The following is a 22,333-nucleotide window of genomic DNA, read 5'->3' as shown; positions in this document are numbered from 1 at the left end:
ACGGGTGCATACTCTGTATTTTCTCCACATATTGCATGTTGCTGATTACAGTATGCCCTTTTCCCTGGCACCTCCATGGTTGTACAAGTGCAGGGCCCACACAAGAGGTGGCATGTTATTCCTGATATCCTCCACTAGGGGGAGATGCTTCATCAGGACCAGACTGTACCAGGCACCATGTGTCATGCTGGGTGGACCAGACTGTACCAGGCACCATGTGTCATGCTGTGTGTCTGCCACAGAGTCTTGTCAGTGTCTACAATGAATGTTCACACGTGAGCACATTGTAAGTGTTGGCTTACATTAGTGGTAAGAAATCTAGGCCTGACTACAGACCTTATTCTGGCATGAGTGCGTCCAAGTGTTTCAGGACTTTAGTCATTGAACACACTCCTCTGAGGCACGCTCGCTTCATGTGATCACTCATTAGTGTGTGGATTACCCAGCTATTATCATGCTATATTTTCTGTCCCCTAAAAAGTCGTAATTTGCTGAATGTCTTTTTTAAAGGAAACGTGCAGCTAATACTGATCAATGATTTCATATCCTTTGCAGTGATATAATTGCTTTTTGTAGACATCTTCCACTTTGTGTCCACAGAGTGCATAATGGAGTTAAATAGTCCACATTTCACAGCACATCGTGTAAACTGTGTATATGACAACAATAACCAGAGACCACACTCATCCCCACCACACACACTTCACATTACTCCCATCTGGCCGCAGGTATAGATCCATCAGATGGCGGCGAGCACGCTTCAACAAACGCTTTTTTCCATATGCCATCACTGCTCTAAACAACATCCCTTAGTGACCCCCTGCAGTATATATATAGTGTCTGTCATCATGTTGTGTTCAGTGCAGTCTGTCAATGCCTGAGTGGGTATGTATCTAGTATCTGACTTGTCATCTATGGCTAGTATGTCAATGTTCAATTGGGTTAAATGTCTTGTATTTAATGTCTTGACAAGACTGCTATGGTGGTGAGAACAAATTTCCCCTTGAGGACAATAAAAGTCTACCTATCAAAAAAATAAAATGTATTTGTATTATTTCTCTCTACTCTACTTCCTCATGTTCCCCAAATCCAGAGAGTGGGGCTGTAACTAGTAGCCTCTGTTTCCCCACTGTCTCCAGAGAGCCAATAGGAAGCTGTAATAGTAGGGTTTGTGCTTTGACATGTATTCCTCTCTCTGCTGCTCCAAATGAGTCCATCCTCCACACTGCTGTCCTGGGATCAAACTTTTCCACAACATTATGCACTGAACACCTCTGACTGTCGCCGGTGCACTGACACAAGTGTGTGGAATGAGACACAGGGTTGTAATTCAGGCCGATCAGGATGGTGCCGGCCCGGTGCCAGTTCCCACAACAGTTACATTTGAAACTAGAAGCACTCAGACAGCGCAGACCTCCACCAAGGAACCGTCTTGACCACCCTAAGTCTTTCTACCTTCTTTTTGTGGTGTCCCCGCAATTGAATGTCTGGTCACTAGGGGTGTCTAGATATATAGGCCAGCAATGGTGAAGAATCTTTTAAAAAGTCCAGGTTCCGGTTCGTGATCCGGGTCACCACCAGAATTTGATCACTTGTTCCTCGGGTCATTATCAACAACTCCACAAAGTTTCGTCCAAATCCGTTGATCATTTATTTTTGAGTTATGCTGCTGACAAACAAACAAACAGATAGACAGACAGACAGACAGACAGACAGACACACGGACAAACCAACGCGACCGAAAACATTACCTCCTTGGCGGAGGTAATTAAAGTGCTTCTGCAAACCCCTGGCATTCATACCGTGCTCTGGATTTTTCCATATGTGACCATGTGTTAGTAACACAGTGTTACCTGGATGAACCTGCTGACGTTCCATCAGCTCCATTTATTGGGGTTGACATAATTGGTTGAGACATTCCTCACTCATCTCACATTAGGCGATATGTTACGTTTAACACACACACACACACACACACACACACACACACACACACACACACACACACACACACACACACACACACACACACACACACACACACACACACACACACACACACACACACACACACACACACACACACACACACACACACACACACACACACACACACAGCATGCCACAGCACAGTATGCAGTGAGCTCCCTCATGCCGCTTTCACTCTGTGGCCTGTAAGATGCTTTTAAACACATTTTAACACATAGAAAAGGTGGGTAACACTTTACAATAACGTCCTATATTTAAAAGGTGTATAAAGTTGTGAATAGGACGTTATTGTAAAGTGTTATCAAAAGGTGTTCACCTTGCCATCATATTTGATCTAAATTTCATCTCAATTCCATCTATTGGGAGCTAAATTGGTTGAGACATTCCTTAGCAGAGATGGGAGCAAGTCACTAATTTCAAGTCACAAATAAGTCTCAAGTCTTTCCCATCAAGTCCGAGTCAAGTCACAAGGTAAGATACATTTGACTTGACCTTGTTAAGTCCAAATCGTGCCAAAGCCAACTCAAGTGCAAGTCCATATTGACAATTACTTTTGGTCACACACACACACAGACACACAGACACACAGACACACACACACACACACACACACACACACACACACACACACACACACACACACACACACACACACACACACACACACACACACACACACACACACACACACACACACACACACACACACACAGTCCCAAATACCCCACAGCACCTGCAGTGAGCTCCAGCAGCAGCAGTGCAGTCATGTGGAGCCTGACTGAGGGAGGTTTTTGTACGGCACTTTATCACTGTGTGAACACCCATTTACTGTAGGGATAGTGTCCACTCTGACAGTAGTAAACTCCTGCATCCTCAGCCTGGACATCACTGATGGTCAGAGTGAAGTCACTGTGAGTTCCACTGCCACTGAATCTGGATGGAGTCCCAGACTGGAGTGTGCTGCCGTAATAGATGAGGAGTTTAGGAGCTGCTCCAGGTTTCTGTTGGTACCAGGCTAATCTACGGTACCTATTCCCGGCATCCTCTACATCCCTGCTGGTTCTACAGTTCAGAGTGACTGATCCTCCCTGTTGAACAGCTTTCACTGCAGGAGTCTGAGTCACAGTGACCTGTCCATATGACTCTGTAGAGAAGACAAAAAACATTCCAACATTTATCAAGCACAGACATTCCAAACTCATTTCTAGCTGAATATAAAATGAAAAGTGTTTTACCTGTAAAAGAGGATGTAAATATCCAGAAGACCATGAAGATGGGAGTCATGTTGTGTGATTATTTCTCCTCAATGATGACAAACACAGTCACTGTAGAGCTTCTTATAAGAACACACAAGGACATAAATGTCACCAACGAGAGCCGTTATCCACTCATGCAAATCAGCATCTACATGCAAATACTTCACCAGAGCTGCATCCACTATGTTGGCTGATTAATTGTTATTGAATAATATTGTAGACAATTAGGCTGACAACTGGTTTTAAGGCAGTAGGCCTAATTAAATTAAGTGTTATGGATGAATGTCAGTAGGCTTTATTTGTGTTTGAATACACAGGGGTGTCGTTCAAGCTGGTCAAGTGTGACTGAGACACCAGGGCCCCATGTAGTATATAGGGGGCCCACACACAGACCAATTTATGTAGATATAATTATGGCTGGGGGGGGGGGGGTCCATTGGAGCTGATTTTACATATAGGGCCCACAATTTGCTGCTACACCACTGTGAACAAACTTAATGTTTACTCCCAACTCTAAAGAATCAGTAAACTCTTGGCCTCTACTAATACTATGTGGAGATTATATTTACTGTATTAAAATGTGGATCACTAAAGATATTGGAATGGCCATTGCATGGTGATGGATGTGGGTCTACAGTATGTACTCTGAGAGAGTGTAAGGGGATGGAAGCTGCTTATGGAAGAGGACCCAGTGTCTTATGGGAAGTGTCTTAAGTAACATAGGCCTACATTACATACAATTGACCATGTGAGGTGCAGTAGCTGTTCAGAATTGTGCCTCCTGACCCTGATGAGCCTGACAGTTCAGCAGTCAGCTGATCACCTGGTTGTCGGTGAGCTGCAACCCCACGACAAACACACACAAACTAACGGTTTGGGATACACTTGGTGATTTGCCATCATGTCCCTACCTGGTTGCTCGGTGGACTAGACACACACACACACACACACACACACACACACACACACACACACACACACACACACACACACACACACACACACACACACACACACACACACACACACACACACACACACACACACACACACACACACACACAGCCACTCTCGTACCCCACAGCAGCTGCAGTTAGCAGTGCAGTCATGTGGAGCCTGACTGAGGGAGGTTTTTGTACGGCGCTTTATCACTGTGTGAACACACATTGACTGATGATAACATGGAAACTCTGGCAGTAGTAAACTCCTGCATCCTCAGCTTGGACATCACTGATGGTCAGAGTGAAGGCACTACCACCACTTGGTCCTCCACCAACAAAGCGACTGGGAGTTGATCCATAGCGTGAGCTTGTGAGATACATTAACAGTTTAGGAACTTCTCCAGGTTTCTGAAGGTACCAGGAGAAGTAGTGATAACTGTTGGGGCTGCTGATCCTGCAGTTGAGTGTGATGGTCTGTCCCAAAAGAGCAGCTTTCACTGCTGGAGTCTGAGTCACAGTATACTGGCATCTGCATGCTGAAATATATATGAATACACAAAATAGTGATGTTTAAAAAAAATCAAATGCTTAAAATAGCCTATGTACTTAACTCAGAAACATTACCTGTGATACAGAGCAGGAGAGTCCAGATGAATGTGATGTTGTTTGTCATTTTCTTCAGATAATGTCCTCTAGAGTTGAGTGCTCCAGTCCTCGCCTCCCTCACATATAAAGATGTTAAGTAGCCTACATGCGTTTCTCAGTTTAGATATGCAAACTATACAGTACTTCCCTCCCTTATTCCCACAATACATTCTCATCAACAGTGTGTGTTCTCCATCCCCTGTAGACCCATTACCCTGTAGAGTTTGAGGATAGAGGATACTTTGCCATCTACTGACAGTTTATATGCATCATCAGCGTAACACAGTTTATGCATCAACAATGTAACAGCATTTGCTGTATGATGGTTTCAAATAACTCTGAGTGGAGTTTAATCATATCCATACCATATTTACTGTCTTGCAGTCTGTAATCAGTCCCACATACATGTAGACTGGATCAGAGAGTTAAAGTCTGTCATTGCTTCTGTCACGATATCAGATAAACAATCTCCAATTCTGTCTGGGCAGGGCACCATGTCGTACAACTATTGCAAATGTGTGTCTGTGTGTCATAAGATGTGCAATTTTCATTAAAGATAAAAGAAAACAACTTTCACTTCAAATGGAAAATGATGAGGACCTCAAGCCTACATTTATCATTGAGCATCTAAAATTTAAAATGAAATGTTTAGCTGCTGCATGTTCAACTGCCTGTAACGGCACAGTCACACAGTCAGGCCCAGTGTAGCATGAAGAGGTTTTTGTACGGCGCCTCTATGAGTCTGTATCACTGTGGTACACGTTTGGAGGAGGCAGCAGACTTGACGTAGTCGTAAGTAAGTAAACCCTTTTAAACCATTCTAACCAGCATTCAATGTTTTAACTTAAAGTTGTAATAGTGTGTGATTTATGCTGTGACAAAATGATGTCATTGAATTGCATTGAATAAGCCAATCTTATAGGCTTATAAGCCCCATTTGAGGATCTGTTTTAGATTGATTACAGTTCGGTGTGTTTCTCAGATTCATTTGAAGTTTTAATCGTTTACAGTGATTTGAGTGCTTTAATAGTTGATGTTGGTGAAATAATGTCTTTTCATGGGTTCTGAAAATGTTAATTTTTAATTTACTGTACACACTATCATGGGTTTTAGTATGGGTGCAAATACTGTGCGGTCAATTGTACTGTGGTGCACATTTAGATAGGCCTTTAGATTTGATTTGAGAAGCAACTGAGGGACAATAGTTTTTTACACATAACTTGTGTGTGGGTCGGGGACTTCATCAATGATATGGTCTATATATAGGCCTATACTATGCATACATCACACTTGTGTGAGTATAGTATGAGGACTTTATAGCGCTGGACTGTAGACTCTTATCATGGGGTATTAAAACCTGGATCAGAGTCAAGTTGGAGCGGATAAAAAGTTTTCCAACATTGTGGTGTGGCATTTATACATCATGAATTGTTTAGTATTGTGCATACCCATTGCAACATGTTTCAATCTTGTTTTATTTCATTAGCTGTAGTTTTGGCTAATGTAGTGTGTCCTGTTGCTTGCTTGGTTTCTTCTTGAAAGTGTGTGGTCGTATTGCATTGTATTGTATGAGCATTTATACAGATTCAGAAATCTTGGCAAGTCCGTAGAGCAAGATTAAAGGCCCAGACGTACAACCTGAAACTCAGTCAGCTTGGTTGAATGTTGGATCTTTGGCTGACTGGGGGGAAAGCTGAAAAGAAGAACTTTTCTTGAACAATGCATTCAATGAAGTTAAACATTATTGACAATTAATAGTATTTGTGTCATTGCATATAATATAAATACATTTTAACTTCATTTAGTGCCTTGATCAAGAAAAGTTCCCTGTTTTCAACCTGTTTTTTTTAACTAAACTTCACGGTGTTCTCTAAAATACATGTAATCTGCATAGATATTCTATTAAATATACTTTCCCGCATTAGAAGTAACCATTTTACAACAATATAGTGATCTGTTATATTGGAAGAGGAATTTCGCCTTGTACTGATCATTATGAATTCATGACTAGTTTGATTTCATCATCTCATTTCTCTCGTTTCATCCCTTTTGTCTTTACTTCCCAGGTGACACCACTCCCCAACTGACAGTGCTGCCCCCTCTGGACACCAGCGGGAGTTCGGCCACACTCATGTGCCTGGCTAACGGAGGCTTCCCGTCCGACTGGAGTCTGAGCTGGTCTGTAGCGGGGAGCAGCAGGAGCGGGGAGACCAGTCTCTGGGGCCCACAGAAGGACGGCCTGTACAGCTGGAGCAGCACCCTGACCCTCCCTCTCCAGGAGTGGACCCAGGACGTCCCAGTGACCTGCCAGGCAACACGGGGCTCCCAGACTGTCACCAAGATCCTGAAGAAATCAGACTGCTCCTAGGCTCTGCTTTAATGTCATTATGCCATTAGTCTGATTTAGAGTGTGTCTGATAGGGACTCTTCCTCTCTCTATATGTGTTTTCTTTCTTTTTTGTGCGCAGCACTGAGATTTTTTTTTAAATCATCCCTTTGTTATTCTTTCATATTCTTTCATATCATTTGAGAAACTAAAGAACGTGTTGCCAAGAGATTTTCTGGTATTTTCACTATTTCTTAATAAAGAACTTTAAACAGAGTTTAGACTTGCTGTTGTCAATACGTTATGGTGAAACATTTTCATTTTTCTTTTGTATTTGATCAAAAGAAATGCCTGGTCACAAACAAGTGGTCTATCATTCTCTAAAAAGTCATGATACTAATGCTGCCTTTTTGAAATCTGGTGGGAACTCTTGAACATCTGGCAGTAGTGCTGCTCTATTCTGGGACTAGCAGACCCACTCAAGCCTGGCAATGCAAATACTAGTTTCCCCCACAGAGTGCACTGTTTCCTGGGTTACACCTACAGCCACAAACTGCCCTGAGACATCTGTGCTTAGTCACCCTCTTTCACTTTCCCATAGAATAACTCTCACACGCATATGCATGGAGAGAGAGAGAGAGAGAGAGAGAGAGAGAGAGAGAGAGAGAGAGAGAGAGAGAGAGAGAGAGAGAGAGAGAGAGAGAGAGAGAGAGAGAGAGAGAGAGAGAGAGAGAGAGAGAGAGAGAGAGACACACACACACAAACTGTCCTTCATAAAGTTAATTTAATATTTACATTACATTGATATGATGTAGGCCCACTTCCATTCTAGGTGAGTTCCTTATAAAAGATAAGTTTTACTTCTACATATTTCCATCATGCACAAGTTGTCTATCATTCTTAATACAATTGCCGCCTTTTTGAAATCTGATGGGAACTCTTGAACATCTGGCAGTAGTGCTGCTCTATTCTGGGACTAGCAGACCCACTCAAGCTTGGCAATGCAAATACTAGTTTCCCCCACAGAGTGCACTGTTTCCTGGGTTACACCTAAACTGGCCTGAGACATCTGTGCTTAGTCACACTCTTTCACTTTCCCACATAGGTTGACTCCACATGCACCCATGCATGCACACATGTACCCATATACACTAAATGTACACATGCACGTATGCACACAAGCACACAGTGTCCTGTGTAAAAGCTCCCTCTAATGTAAATGTTCTGATCACCCCCTTGCCAGCAGGTGAGTTAAAGAATAATCTGTTTCAAGGGACCTGCCGTGGCTCTGGAGGTAGGGCACTGGGCTGCTACGCTGGCGACGCGGGTTTGATTCCGGCCCGGGACCTTTGCCTCTGCCGCAAAAAGGCAGTAACTGTGCAGAGCTCCAAACTGAGTAAAAATGACTTTAAAATGATCCTGTTGTCCAGCCTAAGTAGTTTTGGGTAGATTATTGACATGCAGTAGTGTTACTTTATATTACCACCTTTTATGCAGGTGAATCATTTGATTTTAATTTAAACTATGATATATATGTTATTAAAGTAAAAGTAACTCATTTTTGACAACAACGCAGTTACTGCCTTTTTGCTTTGTAGGGCAGAATAGGAGTATGCAGGAAGGAAAGGTCCCCACCATGTGGAAAACATCATGCCTGATACCCGTCCCAAAGAAAGCACACCCCAAGGAACTCAACGATTACAGACCGGTTGCCCTCACTTCACATCTAATGAAAACATTCGAACGGGTGCTGCTGCGCTACCACCTCAAGCCCCAGGTACGACACGCACTGGATCCTCTGCAGTTTGCCTACCAAGAGAACGTGGGAGTGGAGGATGCTATCCTGTGTCTCCTCCACAGGATACATTCTCACTTGGACAAGGGTGGCTGTGCTGTGAGAATCATGTTTTTTGATTTCTCCAGCGCTTTCAACACTATTCAACCACTGCTGCTGAGAGATAAACTGGTGCAGATGGGAGTGGAGCCTGGCCTGGTGACCTGGATCACTGACTACCTCACGGAACGACCCCAGTTTGTAAGGATGGGGGACATCACATCTGAGACAGTGGTGAGCAGCACAGGAGCGCCACAAGGAACGGTGCTTTCCCCCGTACTGTTCACTCTGTATACAACAGACTTCAGCTACAACTCTGCGACATGCCACATGCAGAAGTTCTCAGACGACACTGCAATTGTGGGGTGTATCAGGGACGGTCAGGAGGAGGAGTACAGGGGACTGGTTGACGACTTTGTGGGATGGTGTCAAAACAATCAGCTGCACCTGAACACCACCAAAACCAAGGAAATGGTGGTTGATTTCAGGCGCTCCATCCCACCCTTGTTGCCGCTCTCTATTGGGGGAGAGAAAGTGGAGACTGTCAGCACTTACAAGTACCTAGGAGTGCACCTCGACAATAAACTGGACTGGTCCACAAACTCAGATGCACTCTACAGGAAAGGCCAAAGCAGGCTCTATTTCCTCAGAAGGCTGAGGTCCTTCAATGTCTGCAGCCGACTTCTGCTTATGTTCTACCAGTCTGTCATGGCCAGCGTGCTCTTCTTTGCTGCAACATGCTGGGGAGGAAGCATCAGGAAGAGAGATGCTGGACGCCTTGACAGACTGGTGAGGAAGGCGGGATCAGTGGTGGGCATGGAACTGGAGACACTTACCTCAATAACCGAGAGCAGAACACTGAGCAGACTAGACTCTATTATGGACAATCAGCATCACCCCCTTAACGCCACCTTCACTAACCAACTGAGTCTGTTCAGCCACAGACTCCGTGCTTTCACCTGCAGGACTGACAGACTTAGGAAGTCCTTTGTCCCATGGGCAATTCAGCTGTTTAACAACACACAGAAGGACACTAAGAAGGACATTATCATTGGGGACTGGACTGCCTGAGATGCCAGAGCTGGCCCAGCCCGGGAAACCTCTTGGTGTGTGTGTGTGTGTGTGTGTGTGTGTGTGTGTGTGTGTGTGTGTGTGTGTGTGTGTGTGTGTGTGTGTGTGTGTGGTGTGTGTGTGTGTGTGTGTGTGTGTGTGAGTGTGTGTGTGTGTGTGTGTGTGTGTGTGTGTGTGTGTGTGTGCTGTCCAATAACTGCACTAAGGAACTGTTGACCCTTGACCACTGGACATACTTGTTTCTCCTTGAAATGTTTTACCTGCACAAGAGGATATAAATATCCAAAAGACCATGAAGATGGGAGTCATGTTGTGTGATTATTTCTCCTCAATGATGACAAACTCAGTCACTGTAGAGCTTCTTATAAGAACACACAAGGACATAAATGTCACCAACGAGAGCCGTTATCCACTCATGCAAATCAGCATCTACATGCAAATACTTCACCAGAGCTGCATCCACTATGTTGGCTGATTAATGTGATAGACCATAAGGCTGACTGCTGTTAAAGCAGTAATTGCAGTAAGTGTTATGGATGAATGGCAGTAGGCTTTATTTGCGTTTGAATACACAGGGGTGTCGTTCAAGCTGGTCAAGTGTGACTGAGACACCAGGGCCCCATGTAGTATATAGGGGGCCCACACACAGTCCAATTTATGTAGATATAATTATGGCTTAGGGGGGGGGGGGGGTCCATTGGAGCTGATTGTACATATAGGGCTCACAATGTGCTGCTACACCACTGTGAACAAACTTAATGTTTACTCCCAACTCTAAAGAATCAGTAAACTCTTGGCCTCTACTAATACTATGGATAGATTATATCTACACTGTAAAAAATGCCTGTTGAAATTACGGCGAAAAACTGTCAAATTGCAACAGTCAGTGACCGTAAAATGTAAAACAGTTTATCTCTGTACTAAATATGGCAAGCCACTATTTAGTCAAAAAGCGCTACATAACTTTATTTTTGACAGGTGTCATATGTAGAAAATACTGGACTGTTCTCTGTAAACGAAGATATTGGAAAATACCGTTAAGTGAGATGAAGTAGTCAAGAAACGGTACATAACTTTATTTTTCACTGGTGTCAATATGTAGAAAATACTGAACTGTTGACTGAAAAGAAAATATTGGAAAATACCGTTAAGTGAAGATGAAGTAGTCAAGAAACGGTACATGACTTTATTTTTCACTGGTGTACACATATGTACACAGCAAATTTGCCAGAGTTCGATTGATCAGAGTTAGACTGGTGTTCAGCCAAAATCTAAACATCATGAGTTGCAGCAACACTACAGAGTGTTATTTGACTCCTCTGGATCCGAGTTGTTGAGCTAAGAGAGCTAGAGAGTTAATGTTTAACTCCCTTGAGAGTTAAGAAAAACATGCCTCCCCAATTTTGAAATGGTTTGGCAACATGAGCAGCCATTTTTGCTGAGTCCCCTATAAGTGAACCAAACTCAATCCTCTGTTAGTGAACCAAATTGTGAACCAACAGACAAAGAACTCTGTTCTGCTTTTCTTCACATTGTGTATACTACAAAAAGTAGGTGCTCTTTCTGGTCGTGTTAGGCTTTTTGTCCTCTTTTAGTCCAATAGATCTCTTGTGATTGCACTTGTTCCAGGTGTAACTTGTCAAACCACTGATAGGCTGGTTGTAACAGGCAGAGTTTGATGTCAACACGCTATTTGATTAGTAGCCATCAATGAGTATTAACTTAGAGTACAACCCTCTGCATGAAAAATTCTCCACCACAATATTTTTTCCCCTTATTGGACTTTGAGGCTTTGCCTTCAGAGTTTTCGATTGAGAGGCAAATTGACACAGTAAACCTCTTCAAAATTCAGAATATCTTTTTTTGCATTCCTCCTACCCAACAGAAAGCAATGGAGGTTATAATGAATTGAATATTAATTACTCCACAGAAAACATATTGCCTGTCTGCTTGGCTCCAGGTGCCTCCACGTTGTAGATTTGACAACAATGAAGCTGGCAACTGAATAAACTGTGCAACAGTTAAGGACTGCAAATGGCAACAGTTTGCACATTTTGCAGTAATTCACTGTAACTTATTATTTCTCCGGTAACAGCCTATAGTTTAGCCTCATTTAATGTGTAAAATATACCTATAGGCTAGTATAATCTGAAAAAGTCTACCTGGGACAGTAATCCCTTGAGCTCTTAGAAGTAGCCCAGTCTATTTGAAACTGTCATTCTACCCCATTCAAATCAATCTATCAATCAATTCCTGACCTCACCTGAGTGCTAAGGGCTGTCATGCAATGATTAACTTACTGCCTGCACCTGCCAAATGCTTCATCACTCGGGTCACATGGTTCACTTGAACATGTATTTAAACAGGGACTGTTGCATTGTACTGCTCACTGGTTGCTAGCTAGCTAGCTGGCTGGCTGGCTGTAAGGCCGGCTGGCCGGCTGGCCGGCTGCTGGCCTGCCCTCACCTGGCCGGCCCGGCTAGCAGGTCACGTTGTAAGGGTGGCTGCATGGTGGCTTGCTAACTACCTTGTTTGTTAGCTTGCTTGCCCCGCTAGCTTTGGCCTTCATTTTCCTTAAGGTTATTTTCAGGCCTTTTTTAAATAAAGAATGGATTTGCATACCCTTCATTGATGATACTAGATTGGTCCACCTGCCTGCACTAGACAATCTGGCAATTGGGCATTTATTTAGGTATCTAATTAAGTTGATGTTTATTGGACTCCAATGAGTAGAATCAGTCTAATCAGTTGTCTGTGATTGCAACTCTATAATTGGACTCACCTGAGTATAATCAGTCCAATCAGTTGTCTGATTGTAACTCTATAATTGAACTCACCTGAGTATAATCAGTCCAATCAGTTGTCTGATTGTAACTCTATAATTGAACTCACCTGAATATATTCTGTCCAATCTGTTTTGGCAACCACTGCTGCCATAATTTTACCGTAAAATGTAAAATAAAATAATACCGTTATTTATTTAACGGTAGGCTTTGGCAACCACTGCTGCCATAATCTTACCGTAAAATGTAAAAAGGAAATATACCGTTATTTGTTTAAAGGTAGACTTTGGCAACCACTGCTGCCAGCAATGTACCGTAAAAACAACAGTTCTTTTTTTACTGTGTACGGTATTAAAATGTGGATCACTAAAGATATTGGAATGGCCATTGCATGGTGATGATGGATGTGGGTCTACAGTATGTACTCTGAGAGAGTGTAAGGGGATGGAAGCTGCTTATGGAAGAGGACCCAGTGTCTTAAGCAGTGGCGTCAAACAGGGGGGGGAAACCGTGTCTCATTCTTAGGGCCCAGCCCATCTGGGGGGCCCTCCGGGGGGCCCTCCTATAGTAAATGTTCCATGGAAAATGTTCTTGGGGGGCCCATTAAAGAGGTTGTTCCTGGGGCCCCAAATTTGGTGCTACGCCCCTGGTCTTAAGGCTCTTATGGGAAGTGTCTTATGTAACATACATGACCTGCAATGGACCATGTGAGGTGCAGCAGTGCTGGAGAATGTGGAATATAATGGGACTCAAAACCCATCAACTCCATTATAAACTGGTATTATTTCAACATTAATTTAATCCAGCAGTACAGAGTAAAGACCATCATGTCTGTTACAGGCACACAGGGTTCTGGGATATTTGAACTATATAAATTGTGGCTGGAATATTCATGCCTGTCTGTGAGTATTTCAATAGAACTATTATTATTAATACTTGTTATTAATGAAAAGTCATTAATAAATAAATATATTACTGTATGTAAATAATCATGTGTGTTATGATACACCATTAGCAGTGGTCAGACATTCTCTATCATAAATGTGTTGAATTAACACACACACACATACACACTCAAACACGCGAACACACACGCACACAGGCACAGCACCTGCAGTGAGCTCCAGCAGCAGCAGTGCAATCATGTGGAGCCTGACTGAGGGAGGTTTTTGTATGGCGCTTTACCACTGTGTGAACGCATGCTTGCTGTTGGGATAGTGGAAACTCTGACAATAGTAAACTCCTGCATCCTCAGCCTGGACATCACTGATGGTCAGAGTAAAGTCACTACCTTTATTGGATCCTCCACTAACAAAGCGACTGGGAGTTGATCCATAGCGGGTGCTTATATAATAGATTAACAGTTTAGGAGCGTCTCCAGGTTTCTGGAGGTACCAGGAGAGACAGTTGCCAGAGCCACAATGTCCATCAAGGTTTGTGCTGGTCCTGCAGTTGAGTGTGATGGTTTGTCCCACAAGAGCAGCTTTCACTGCTGGAGTCTGAGTCACAGTAATTTGGCCTCTGCATGCTGAAATAAATGGAAAACAAATACAGAGTAATAATACATTTTGCTGTACAGTATATACCTACTATTTAATGTATATGTTTTAATGCTTGAAATAATCTACTTTCCTCAGACACATTACCTGCAATACAGAGCAGTAGAGTCCAGATGAATTTGATGATGTTTGTCATTTTCTTCAGATAATGTCTTCTACAGTAGAGTTGAGTGCTCCAGTCCTCGTCTCCCTCACATATAAAGATGTTAAGTAGCCTGCATGTGTTTCTCAGTTTAGATATGCAAATTACACAGTACTTCCCTCCCATATTCCCACAATACATTCTCATCAACAGTGTGTGTTCTCCATCCCCTGTAGACCCATTACCCTCTAGGGTTTTAGGATAGAGGATACTTTGCCATCTACTGACAGTTTATATGCATCATCAACGTAACACAGTTTATGCATCAACAATGTAACAGCGTATGCTGTATGATGGTTTCAAATAACGTTGAGTGGAGTTTAATCATATCCATCCATACCAAATTTACTGTCTTGCAGTCTGTAATCAGTCCCACATACATGTAGACTGGATCAGAGAGTTAAACCTGTCATTGCTTCTGTCAAGATATCAGATAAACAATCTCCAATTCTGTCTGGGCAGAGCACCATGTCATACAGCTATTGCTAATGCGTGTCTGTGTGTCTTAAGATGTGCAATTTTCATTAGAGATAAAAGAAAACAACTTTCACGTCAAATGGAAAATGATGAGGACATCAAGCCTAAAATTATCCTTGAGAATCCAAAGTTTGTAATGAGTTGGTAAGCTACTGTATGTCCCCCTCCCTGTAACGGCACAGTCACACAGTCAGGCCCAGTGTAGCGTGAAGAGGTTTTTGTACGGCGCCTCTATGAGTCTGTATCACTGTGGTACACGTTTGGAGGAGGCAGCAGACTTGAAGTGGGAAGTAAGTAAAGGCATTTTTTTTTAGCATTCTTACACTTTTTAGATTTCAGATTTCAAGTTCAAATTGGAGCGGTATATATCTCTATGCTGTGGTGAATTTTTGTCATTGAAAAAGATGCTATTTTATAGTTTAGAGTGATCTGGACAACAGTTTGCTGTAATGCTCAGGTCGCCCTTTTGGATGTAGGCTACAGTGATTTAAGTATTTTAATGTAACAGTTGGAATTAGTTAAATCCAGCCTTCCAATGTATTATTAATATGTGAGGAAAATACACTCTTACACTGTGATGGAGTTTGTATAGTTGCAAATTGTGCTTTTGTTTCGGTGGCACATGGTATTTGGCAGAAGATGTGATGTGGGAAGTAGCAGAATGAGTTTTTCTTTTTAATATTAGGTCTGTGTGAGAGAGACTTTTTCACTGATGATATCTAACTCTATACTAAAGAAAAGTTACGCCACTCTTGTGAGCAGAGCACTATGATCACTTTATGGGGCGGTGGGATACTTTCAGCATGGGCTATTAAACCTGAGAGCAGCAGCATGAAGCTGTCTAACATTCGGCATTGTGGTACAGTATGACACGTATATGTGGCTTGTTTTACAAATATCTATTGTCTTTTTTTTCTTTTTTTTTAAAAGACGCTGATGAAGGCTTATGCCGAAATGTCTGTCTGTCATGCTAAACCAGTAGATTAAAACTGCAAGAATTACACCCGAGAGTGCGGCTTTTTTTTTACCAAGAAAATATCTATCTTGCAATGGCTGTTGTAGGTTGTAGTTTGTAGTTAATTTACGTGGTTCTGTAGTGTGTTGGATTACTGTATGCATTGTACTAAAACTCACTGTTGTTACAAGAAAACAATATGAGGCAAAAAAAGACTGGGATTTGATTTTGATCCAAGGTTATGTTCCATTGAAAAAGCTTAAAGTAGAAGTTTCCTTGATCAAGACACTTCATTGGGTTAAACAATAATAATTGAGTGCATTTAAGAATTCAAATATTTTATTTATTTGTCCAAGCAAGACTGTATATAACTCAGATGCATGGGCAGGTTAAAAGCTTTTTTGTCACAATAAATAAAGACATTTTTAAGTTCATGTAGTGCTTTACACTGTTCACTGCATTCACTAAAAAACATGTAATCAATATAGATGTACTACCTAAATGTTTCCCAGATTAAAAAGTCACCACTGAACGACACAACTATCTCATACCCTTCTCATCTCTCTCATTTTGTCCCTCTTGTCTTTATTCCCCAGGTGACACCACTCCCAAACTGACAGTGCTGCCCCCCCTGGACACCAGCGGGAGTTCGGCCACGCTCATGTGCCTGGCTAACGGAGGCTTCCCGTCCGACTGGAGTCTGAGCTGGTCTGTAGCGGGGAGCAGCAGGAGCGGGGAGACCAGTCTCTGGGGCCCACAGAAGGACGGCCTGTACAGCTGGAGCAGCACCCTGACCCTCCCTCTCCAGGAGTGGACCCAGGACGTCCCAGTGACCTGCCAGGCAACACGGGGCTCCCAGACTGTCACCAAGATCCTGAAGAAATCAGACTGCTCCTAGGCTCTGCTTTAATGTCTGCCATTATTCTGATTTAGAGTGTGTCTGATAGGGACTCTTCCTCTCTCCTTTTCTCTATGTGTTTACAGCGCTGAGTGACTTTTTAAATCATCTCGTTGTCATTCTTTCATACCATTTGAGAAACTGAGGAGCTTTTTGCTTTGAGTTTTTTTCTGGCATTTTGATCATTTATTAATAAAGAACTTTAATCAGATTTTAGACTTGCTGTTGTCATTTTTTGTTTTTGCAATATGATCATAATATTCAATCAAACAGGTGCATTTGCTTTTTATTCTACTTAAAGTGATACTGTCCCATTTTTGGAAAAAAGCTTATTTTACACCTTCCCTTAAAGGTACACTGTGCAGGAAATGGTCGAAAAAGGTACTGCAACTATGCTGCTCATTGAAACCTGGCTGCCTATTGCCAAATTTGATCTTTACATGAAAGTTTACTAAGTAATAAACAAATATTTTCTAGTATGGTCCAAGTACAGTCATTTTTGCAGCTAAAAATGGCTATTTTTGGAAATTCAAAATGGCGGACCATGGAGAAGATCCCCCTTTTCATGTATGAAAAGTGCATTTTTTCCAGTCATAATGAATACTTGGAATTTGATGCTGGTGGTAAGTATTCATGAAAAAGGTAACATTAGTGAATGGGCAGCATGAATTCCGGAAATAAACAACTAAAAATCTCGCACAGTGTCCCTTTAAGTTAAATAATAAGGTTTTACCGTTCTCCTGTACATTTAATCGTTCTCTGAGTACAGCAGTGCAAATTTTACCTCCATGCTAGCAGTTAACATTGAGTCCTATGAGACAAGCTGGCGGCTAACTGGTCTCATAGAACTCAATGATAACTGCTAGCTAACTCAAGGGGAGGTGTAATATGAGCTTATTTCCAAAAATGGGACAGTATCACTTTAAGTTCCTCTTCAAAATTCTACTTCTACATGTTTCCATTCTACACACAAGTGGTCTATCATTCTCTAAAAGCTCACAATACTAATGACGCCTTTTTTGAAATCTCATGGGAACTCTTGAACAACTGGCAGTAGTGCTGCTCTATTCTGGGACTAGCAAACCCACTCAAGCTTGGCAATGCAAATACTAGTTTCCCCCACAGAGTGCACTGTTTCCTGGGCTGGGCTATACCTACAGACACAAACTGCCCTGAGACATCTGTTCTTAGTCACCCTCTTTCACTTTCCCAGAAGTTAACTCCACATGCACGCACGCATGCACACGAATACACATGCATGTATACACACAAGCACAGAGGGTCCTGTGTAAAATCTCCCTCTAGTGAAAATGGCATGATCATCCCTTTGTAGGTCAGTCAAAGTTTAATCTGTTTCTGGAATAAAAAAAATAAAAAAATAGTTCCAGTATTGTTCCATACAGAAACTTCATAACAGCTACTCTGTATTTTCTCCACATATACATATTGCATGTTGCTGATTGTGCCCTCTTCCCTGGCACCTCCATGGTTGTACAAGTGCAGGGCCCATACAAGAGGTGGCACGTTATTCCTGATATCCTCCACTAGGGAGAGATGCTTGCTCAGGACCAGACATACCAGGCACCATGTGTCATGCTGGGTGGACCAGACTGTACCAGGCACCATGTGTCATGCTGGGTGGACCAGACTGTACCAGGCACCATGTGTCATGCTGGGTGACTACCACAGAGTCTTACCAGTCTCTACAACGAATGTTCACACATGAATGAGCACCTTGGAAGTGTAAGCTTATATTTGTGGTAAGAAATCTAGGCCTGACTACAGACCTTAATCTGGCATGAGTGTCTCCAGGTGTGTCAGGACTTAAGACATTGAACCCACTCCTCTGAGATATGCTCGCTTCATCTGGTCAGTCCTTAGTGTGTGGATTATCCAGCTATTATCATGCTATATTTTCTGTCCCCTAAAAAGTCGTAATTTGCTGAATGTCTTTTTTAAAGGTAATGTGCAGCTAGTACTGATCAATGATTTCATATCCTTTGCAGTGATGTAATTCCTTTTTGTATACATCTTCCACTTTGTGTACATGGAGTGCATAATGGAGTTAAGTAGTCCACATTTCACAGCACATCGTGTAAACTGTGTATATGACAACAATAACCAGAGACCACACTCATCCCCTCCACACACACTTCACATTACTCCCATCTGGCCGCAGGTATAGATCCATCAGAAGGCGGCGAGCACGCTTCAACAAACGCTTTTATCCATATGCCATCACTGCTCTAAACAACATCCCATAGCCACCCCTGCAATTGAGCCTCCTGGAGTGTGTGTATATATAGTGTCTGTCATCATGTTGTGTTCTGTGCTGTCTGTCAATGTCTGAGTGGGTATGTATCTTATCTGACTTGTCATCTATGGCTAGTATGTCAATGTTCAATTGGGTTTAATGTCTTGTGTTTAATGTCTTGACAAGACTGCTATGGTGGTGAGAACAAATTTTCCCTTGGGGCCAATAAAAGTCTACCTATTATCTATCTGAAAAAAATAAAAAGTATTCATATTAATTCTCTATACTCTCCTTTCCCATGTTCTCCAAATCCAGAGAGTGGCGCTCTAACTAGTGGCCTCTGTATTCCCCAACTAAAGGGGCTCTGACTGGTAGCTTCTGTACTGTCTCCAGAGAGCCAATAGGAAGCTGCCTGCCTTTATCTGCACATGTAGAAACACGTCAGTGTAACACAGTGATTGGAAGTGACAAACCACAGCTGCAGAGGCCATTCTAGGGTCAGTTGGGAGCCCAAGCAGAAATTCCAAAAAATGAACATTCGCAACAAATCGCCACTACTGTGGTTTAAGGGTTAGCTGTTGTTCCCCATTTACAGTAGTGGCTTTGGGGCCCCAAGCGGCTGCATGCCTACTGGTGACATGATGCACTTCTGCACAGTTGGCAAGGAGGCGGATATAGATGTCATTTTATTTTGCTATGTTGAAGACGACTAGATTAAACAAGAGTCAGGATTTAAGAAGAGCCATGCAGGTTAGGTTGCGACACACTGGGGTTATCATAACAATAGGGCTTTGGGGTGCTATAACACTCTAACTTATCTGCCTGTGTTGGGGTAACCCTCCAAATGAACGTAGTAGGATTATATTCATTTGATGAGAGTCAGGTTAGGTGAAGACAGCCTGGAGTTATCATAACAATAGGGGTTTGGGGAGCTATAATAGTAGGGTTTGTGCTTTGACATGTATTCCTCTCTCTCTCTGCTGCTCCAAATGAGTCCATCCTCCACACTGCTGTCCTGCAGAGCCGTATATAGAGAGAGTCTGGCCAACTCGAATCATGGCGCCATTTTCGTTCCCCACGGCGAGGATTCTACAGTGTAACCCTATGGGCAGCATACCGTCAAAATCGCTGGATCTAAAATACAAATAAGGCTTCATAGACCATCAAACTTGGGTTGTAGTATTATCAAGATCCCAACATATGAAAACAAACGTTAACAAGTTCGTTCGTATAGAAGGGGTTTGCTTAAAAGAGGGTTTTGTCGGCATAGTTTTTATGTGCTCAGCAGTGCATTCAAGCGTTGCCAAGTTGTTGTTGCCTAGGTACAGCCAACGTCAAAGTCGCTAATGTAGGCTACATAAATAATATTCACAACGATGGTCAAGTTCATGTACAGGGACCCTGGTGATACTTGCGCCAAAGTTTCACGTTGTGTCGAGATTTAGTAGTTTAAAAATAACGATGTGCTCAGCAGTGCATAATCAGGATTGCAGGTCACTGTAGGATGAGTCTGGATGCTCGTAGCAGTCTGGATATTCATAGAGACTGGACGTGAGTTTAAATCGCAGGGGGAAAGGACCTTATTAGCGCGACAGAAATAATAACTTGGTGGGCAAAGTTATGTTTTCACAGTAGGCCTATAGCATACTTACAGGTGGCAATTAAGATTTGACAAGCTAATTTCAAGTTATGACAGAAACATAACCCCACATGCCATCATCATGACTATTTATTCTTTCAAAAGTAATTGTTAACAAAAGTCGAAGGGGGAAAATACGTTTACCTCACACAACACGGAGAAATCTGCTGCTTTCCGGTTATTAATTCTGACCTTTAATCCATAAAGGGGAGTTTATATCCATGCATGTCCCAAATCCTCCGTTTATGTCACGAGTTAAACGATGCTGTTTGTTTCTCCTGACCCGGCCCTGCACTACAGCCATATGCACAACAGTTTGTCATAATAATAATGTTATAATATTATAGTGAAGCGTTGTTTTTTATATCTGATAATGCCAGAGATACTGTTGCTACTCCTTTAGAAAAAATCTCTGATAATGCTCATTAATGGGAGCGTGGGGAACGAAAATGGCGTCCGTAAAACATGTGACCAGCCCAGAACCAATCAAAATAGCGGGATAGCTCGAACGTTCGACCCCATAGTTGTCCAGACTCTATCTATATACAGTACGGCTCTGCTGTCCTGGGATCAGCACTGCCCCCTTTGGCTCCTCTTGGTTGTGTCCACTCTACTCCACCTGCCCTCTCTCTTCTGCTGCTGTCCATGGTGCTGAAGCTCCTGCAGATCACTCTTGCCAAAGTCCATCTGCAAGTCCCATCACTTGACAGCCAATAGAATAGGCCTGGCCTATATGAACAATTATTAAGAATGTCTTTCAGCATGTGATTCTATTTGCCCTACAAAAACACACTTGCACTCATGCACACAATCTCATACCCCACAGCACCTGCAGTGAGCTCCAGCAGCAGCAGTGCAGTCATGTGGAGCCTGACTGAGGGAGGTTTTTGTACGGCGCTTTATCACTGTGTGAACACATACTTGCTGTTGGGATAGTGGAAACTCTGACAGTAGTAAACTCCTGCATCCTCAGCCTGGACATTACTGATGGTCAGAGTAAAGTCATTACCAGATCCACTGCCACTGAATCTGGATGGAGTCCCAGTGTGGCGATATTTAGCACCTGTTATCAGGAGTTTGGGAGCTTCTCCAGACTGCTGCTTGTACCAGAACAGACACTGATGGCCTGCAGCTCCTCCATGACAATAGCCAACATAGACAGCACTGCTGGTTCTACAGCTGATGGATACGGTTTGTCCTGGAAGAACAGCTTTCACTGCTGGAGTCTGAGTCACAGTAATCTGGCCTTCACATCCTGAAACACAGACAAAGGTATGTATAATGTATTGTAAATGTTAACGTCCAACTAATGAATAAATGACAGAGTGATTGATGGAATAGGTGTAATCTGATTTTCTGCAAATGCCCCTAAATCCTGAGAATAACATGTACCTTGGCAGTAGAGAGTGAATGTCCAGATGAAGATGAGAGCTAAAGTCATCTTGTTGTCCATTCACATGTGACAGTCTGAAGTCAGACTACTGAGGCTGCAGTATAAACACTCCGAGGGCACTGAGACGCCTAGCACTCTTGCAAACCACCAGCTGTAGGCAAATCATGCACA

The 22,333-nt window shown here is 42.7% G+C and overlaps 6 gene segments (V, D, J or C); 2 read left to right on the top strand and 4 right to left on the bottom strand.

Annotated features, from left to right (window-relative positions):
- Positions 1–2,795: 2,795 nt before the first annotated feature.
- On the bottom strand, positions 2,796–3,314 carry LOC134443125 (Ig kappa chain V region 3381-like). The segment is given in 2 exon segments: positions 2,796–3,133; positions 3,225–3,314. Coding segments are annotated over 2 exon segments (387 nt in total).
- LOC134443124 (probable non-functional immunoglobulinn kappa variable 1-37) lies at positions 3,283–4,859 on the bottom strand. The segment is given in 4 exon segments: positions 3,283–3,325; positions 4,032–4,083; positions 4,477–4,722; positions 4,811–4,859. Coding segments are annotated over 4 exon segments (390 nt in total).
- A 2,103-nt stretch (positions 4,860–6,962) lies between these two features.
- LOC134443165 (immunoglobulin kappa constant-like) lies at positions 6,963–7,251 on the top strand. The segment is given in 1 exon segment: positions 6,963–7,251. A coding segment is annotated over 1 exon segment (237 nt).
- A 6,775-nt stretch (positions 7,252–14,026) lies between these two features.
- LOC134443123 (Ig kappa chain V region 3381-like) lies at positions 14,027–14,540 on the bottom strand. The segment is given in 2 exon segments: positions 14,027–14,373; positions 14,492–14,540. Coding segments are annotated over 2 exon segments (396 nt in total).
- A 562-nt stretch (positions 14,541–15,102) lies between these two features.
- LOC134443122 (Ig lambda chain C region-like) lies at positions 15,103–17,087 on the top strand. The segment is given in 3 exon segments: positions 15,103–15,156; positions 15,262–15,313; positions 16,575–17,087. Coding segments are annotated over 3 exon segments (408 nt in total).
- A 4,570-nt stretch (positions 17,088–21,657) lies between these two features.
- On the bottom strand, positions 21,658–22,219 carry LOC134443153 (immunoglobulin kappa variable 3-15-like). The segment is given in 2 exon segments: positions 21,658–22,024; positions 22,162–22,219. Coding segments are annotated over 2 exon segments (402 nt in total).
- Positions 22,220–22,333: the final 114 nt, after the last annotated feature.

This window comes from Engraulis encrasicolus, unplaced genomic scaffold (genome assembly GCF_034702125.1).
Source record: "Engraulis encrasicolus isolate BLACKSEA-1 unplaced genomic scaffold, IST_EnEncr_1.0 scaffold_28_np1212, whole genome shotgun sequence".
NCBI classification, from domain to species: Eukaryota; Metazoa; Chordata; class Actinopteri; order Clupeiformes; family Engraulidae; genus Engraulis; species Engraulis encrasicolus.
This window is presented reverse-complemented; position numbering and strand designations above follow the sequence as displayed.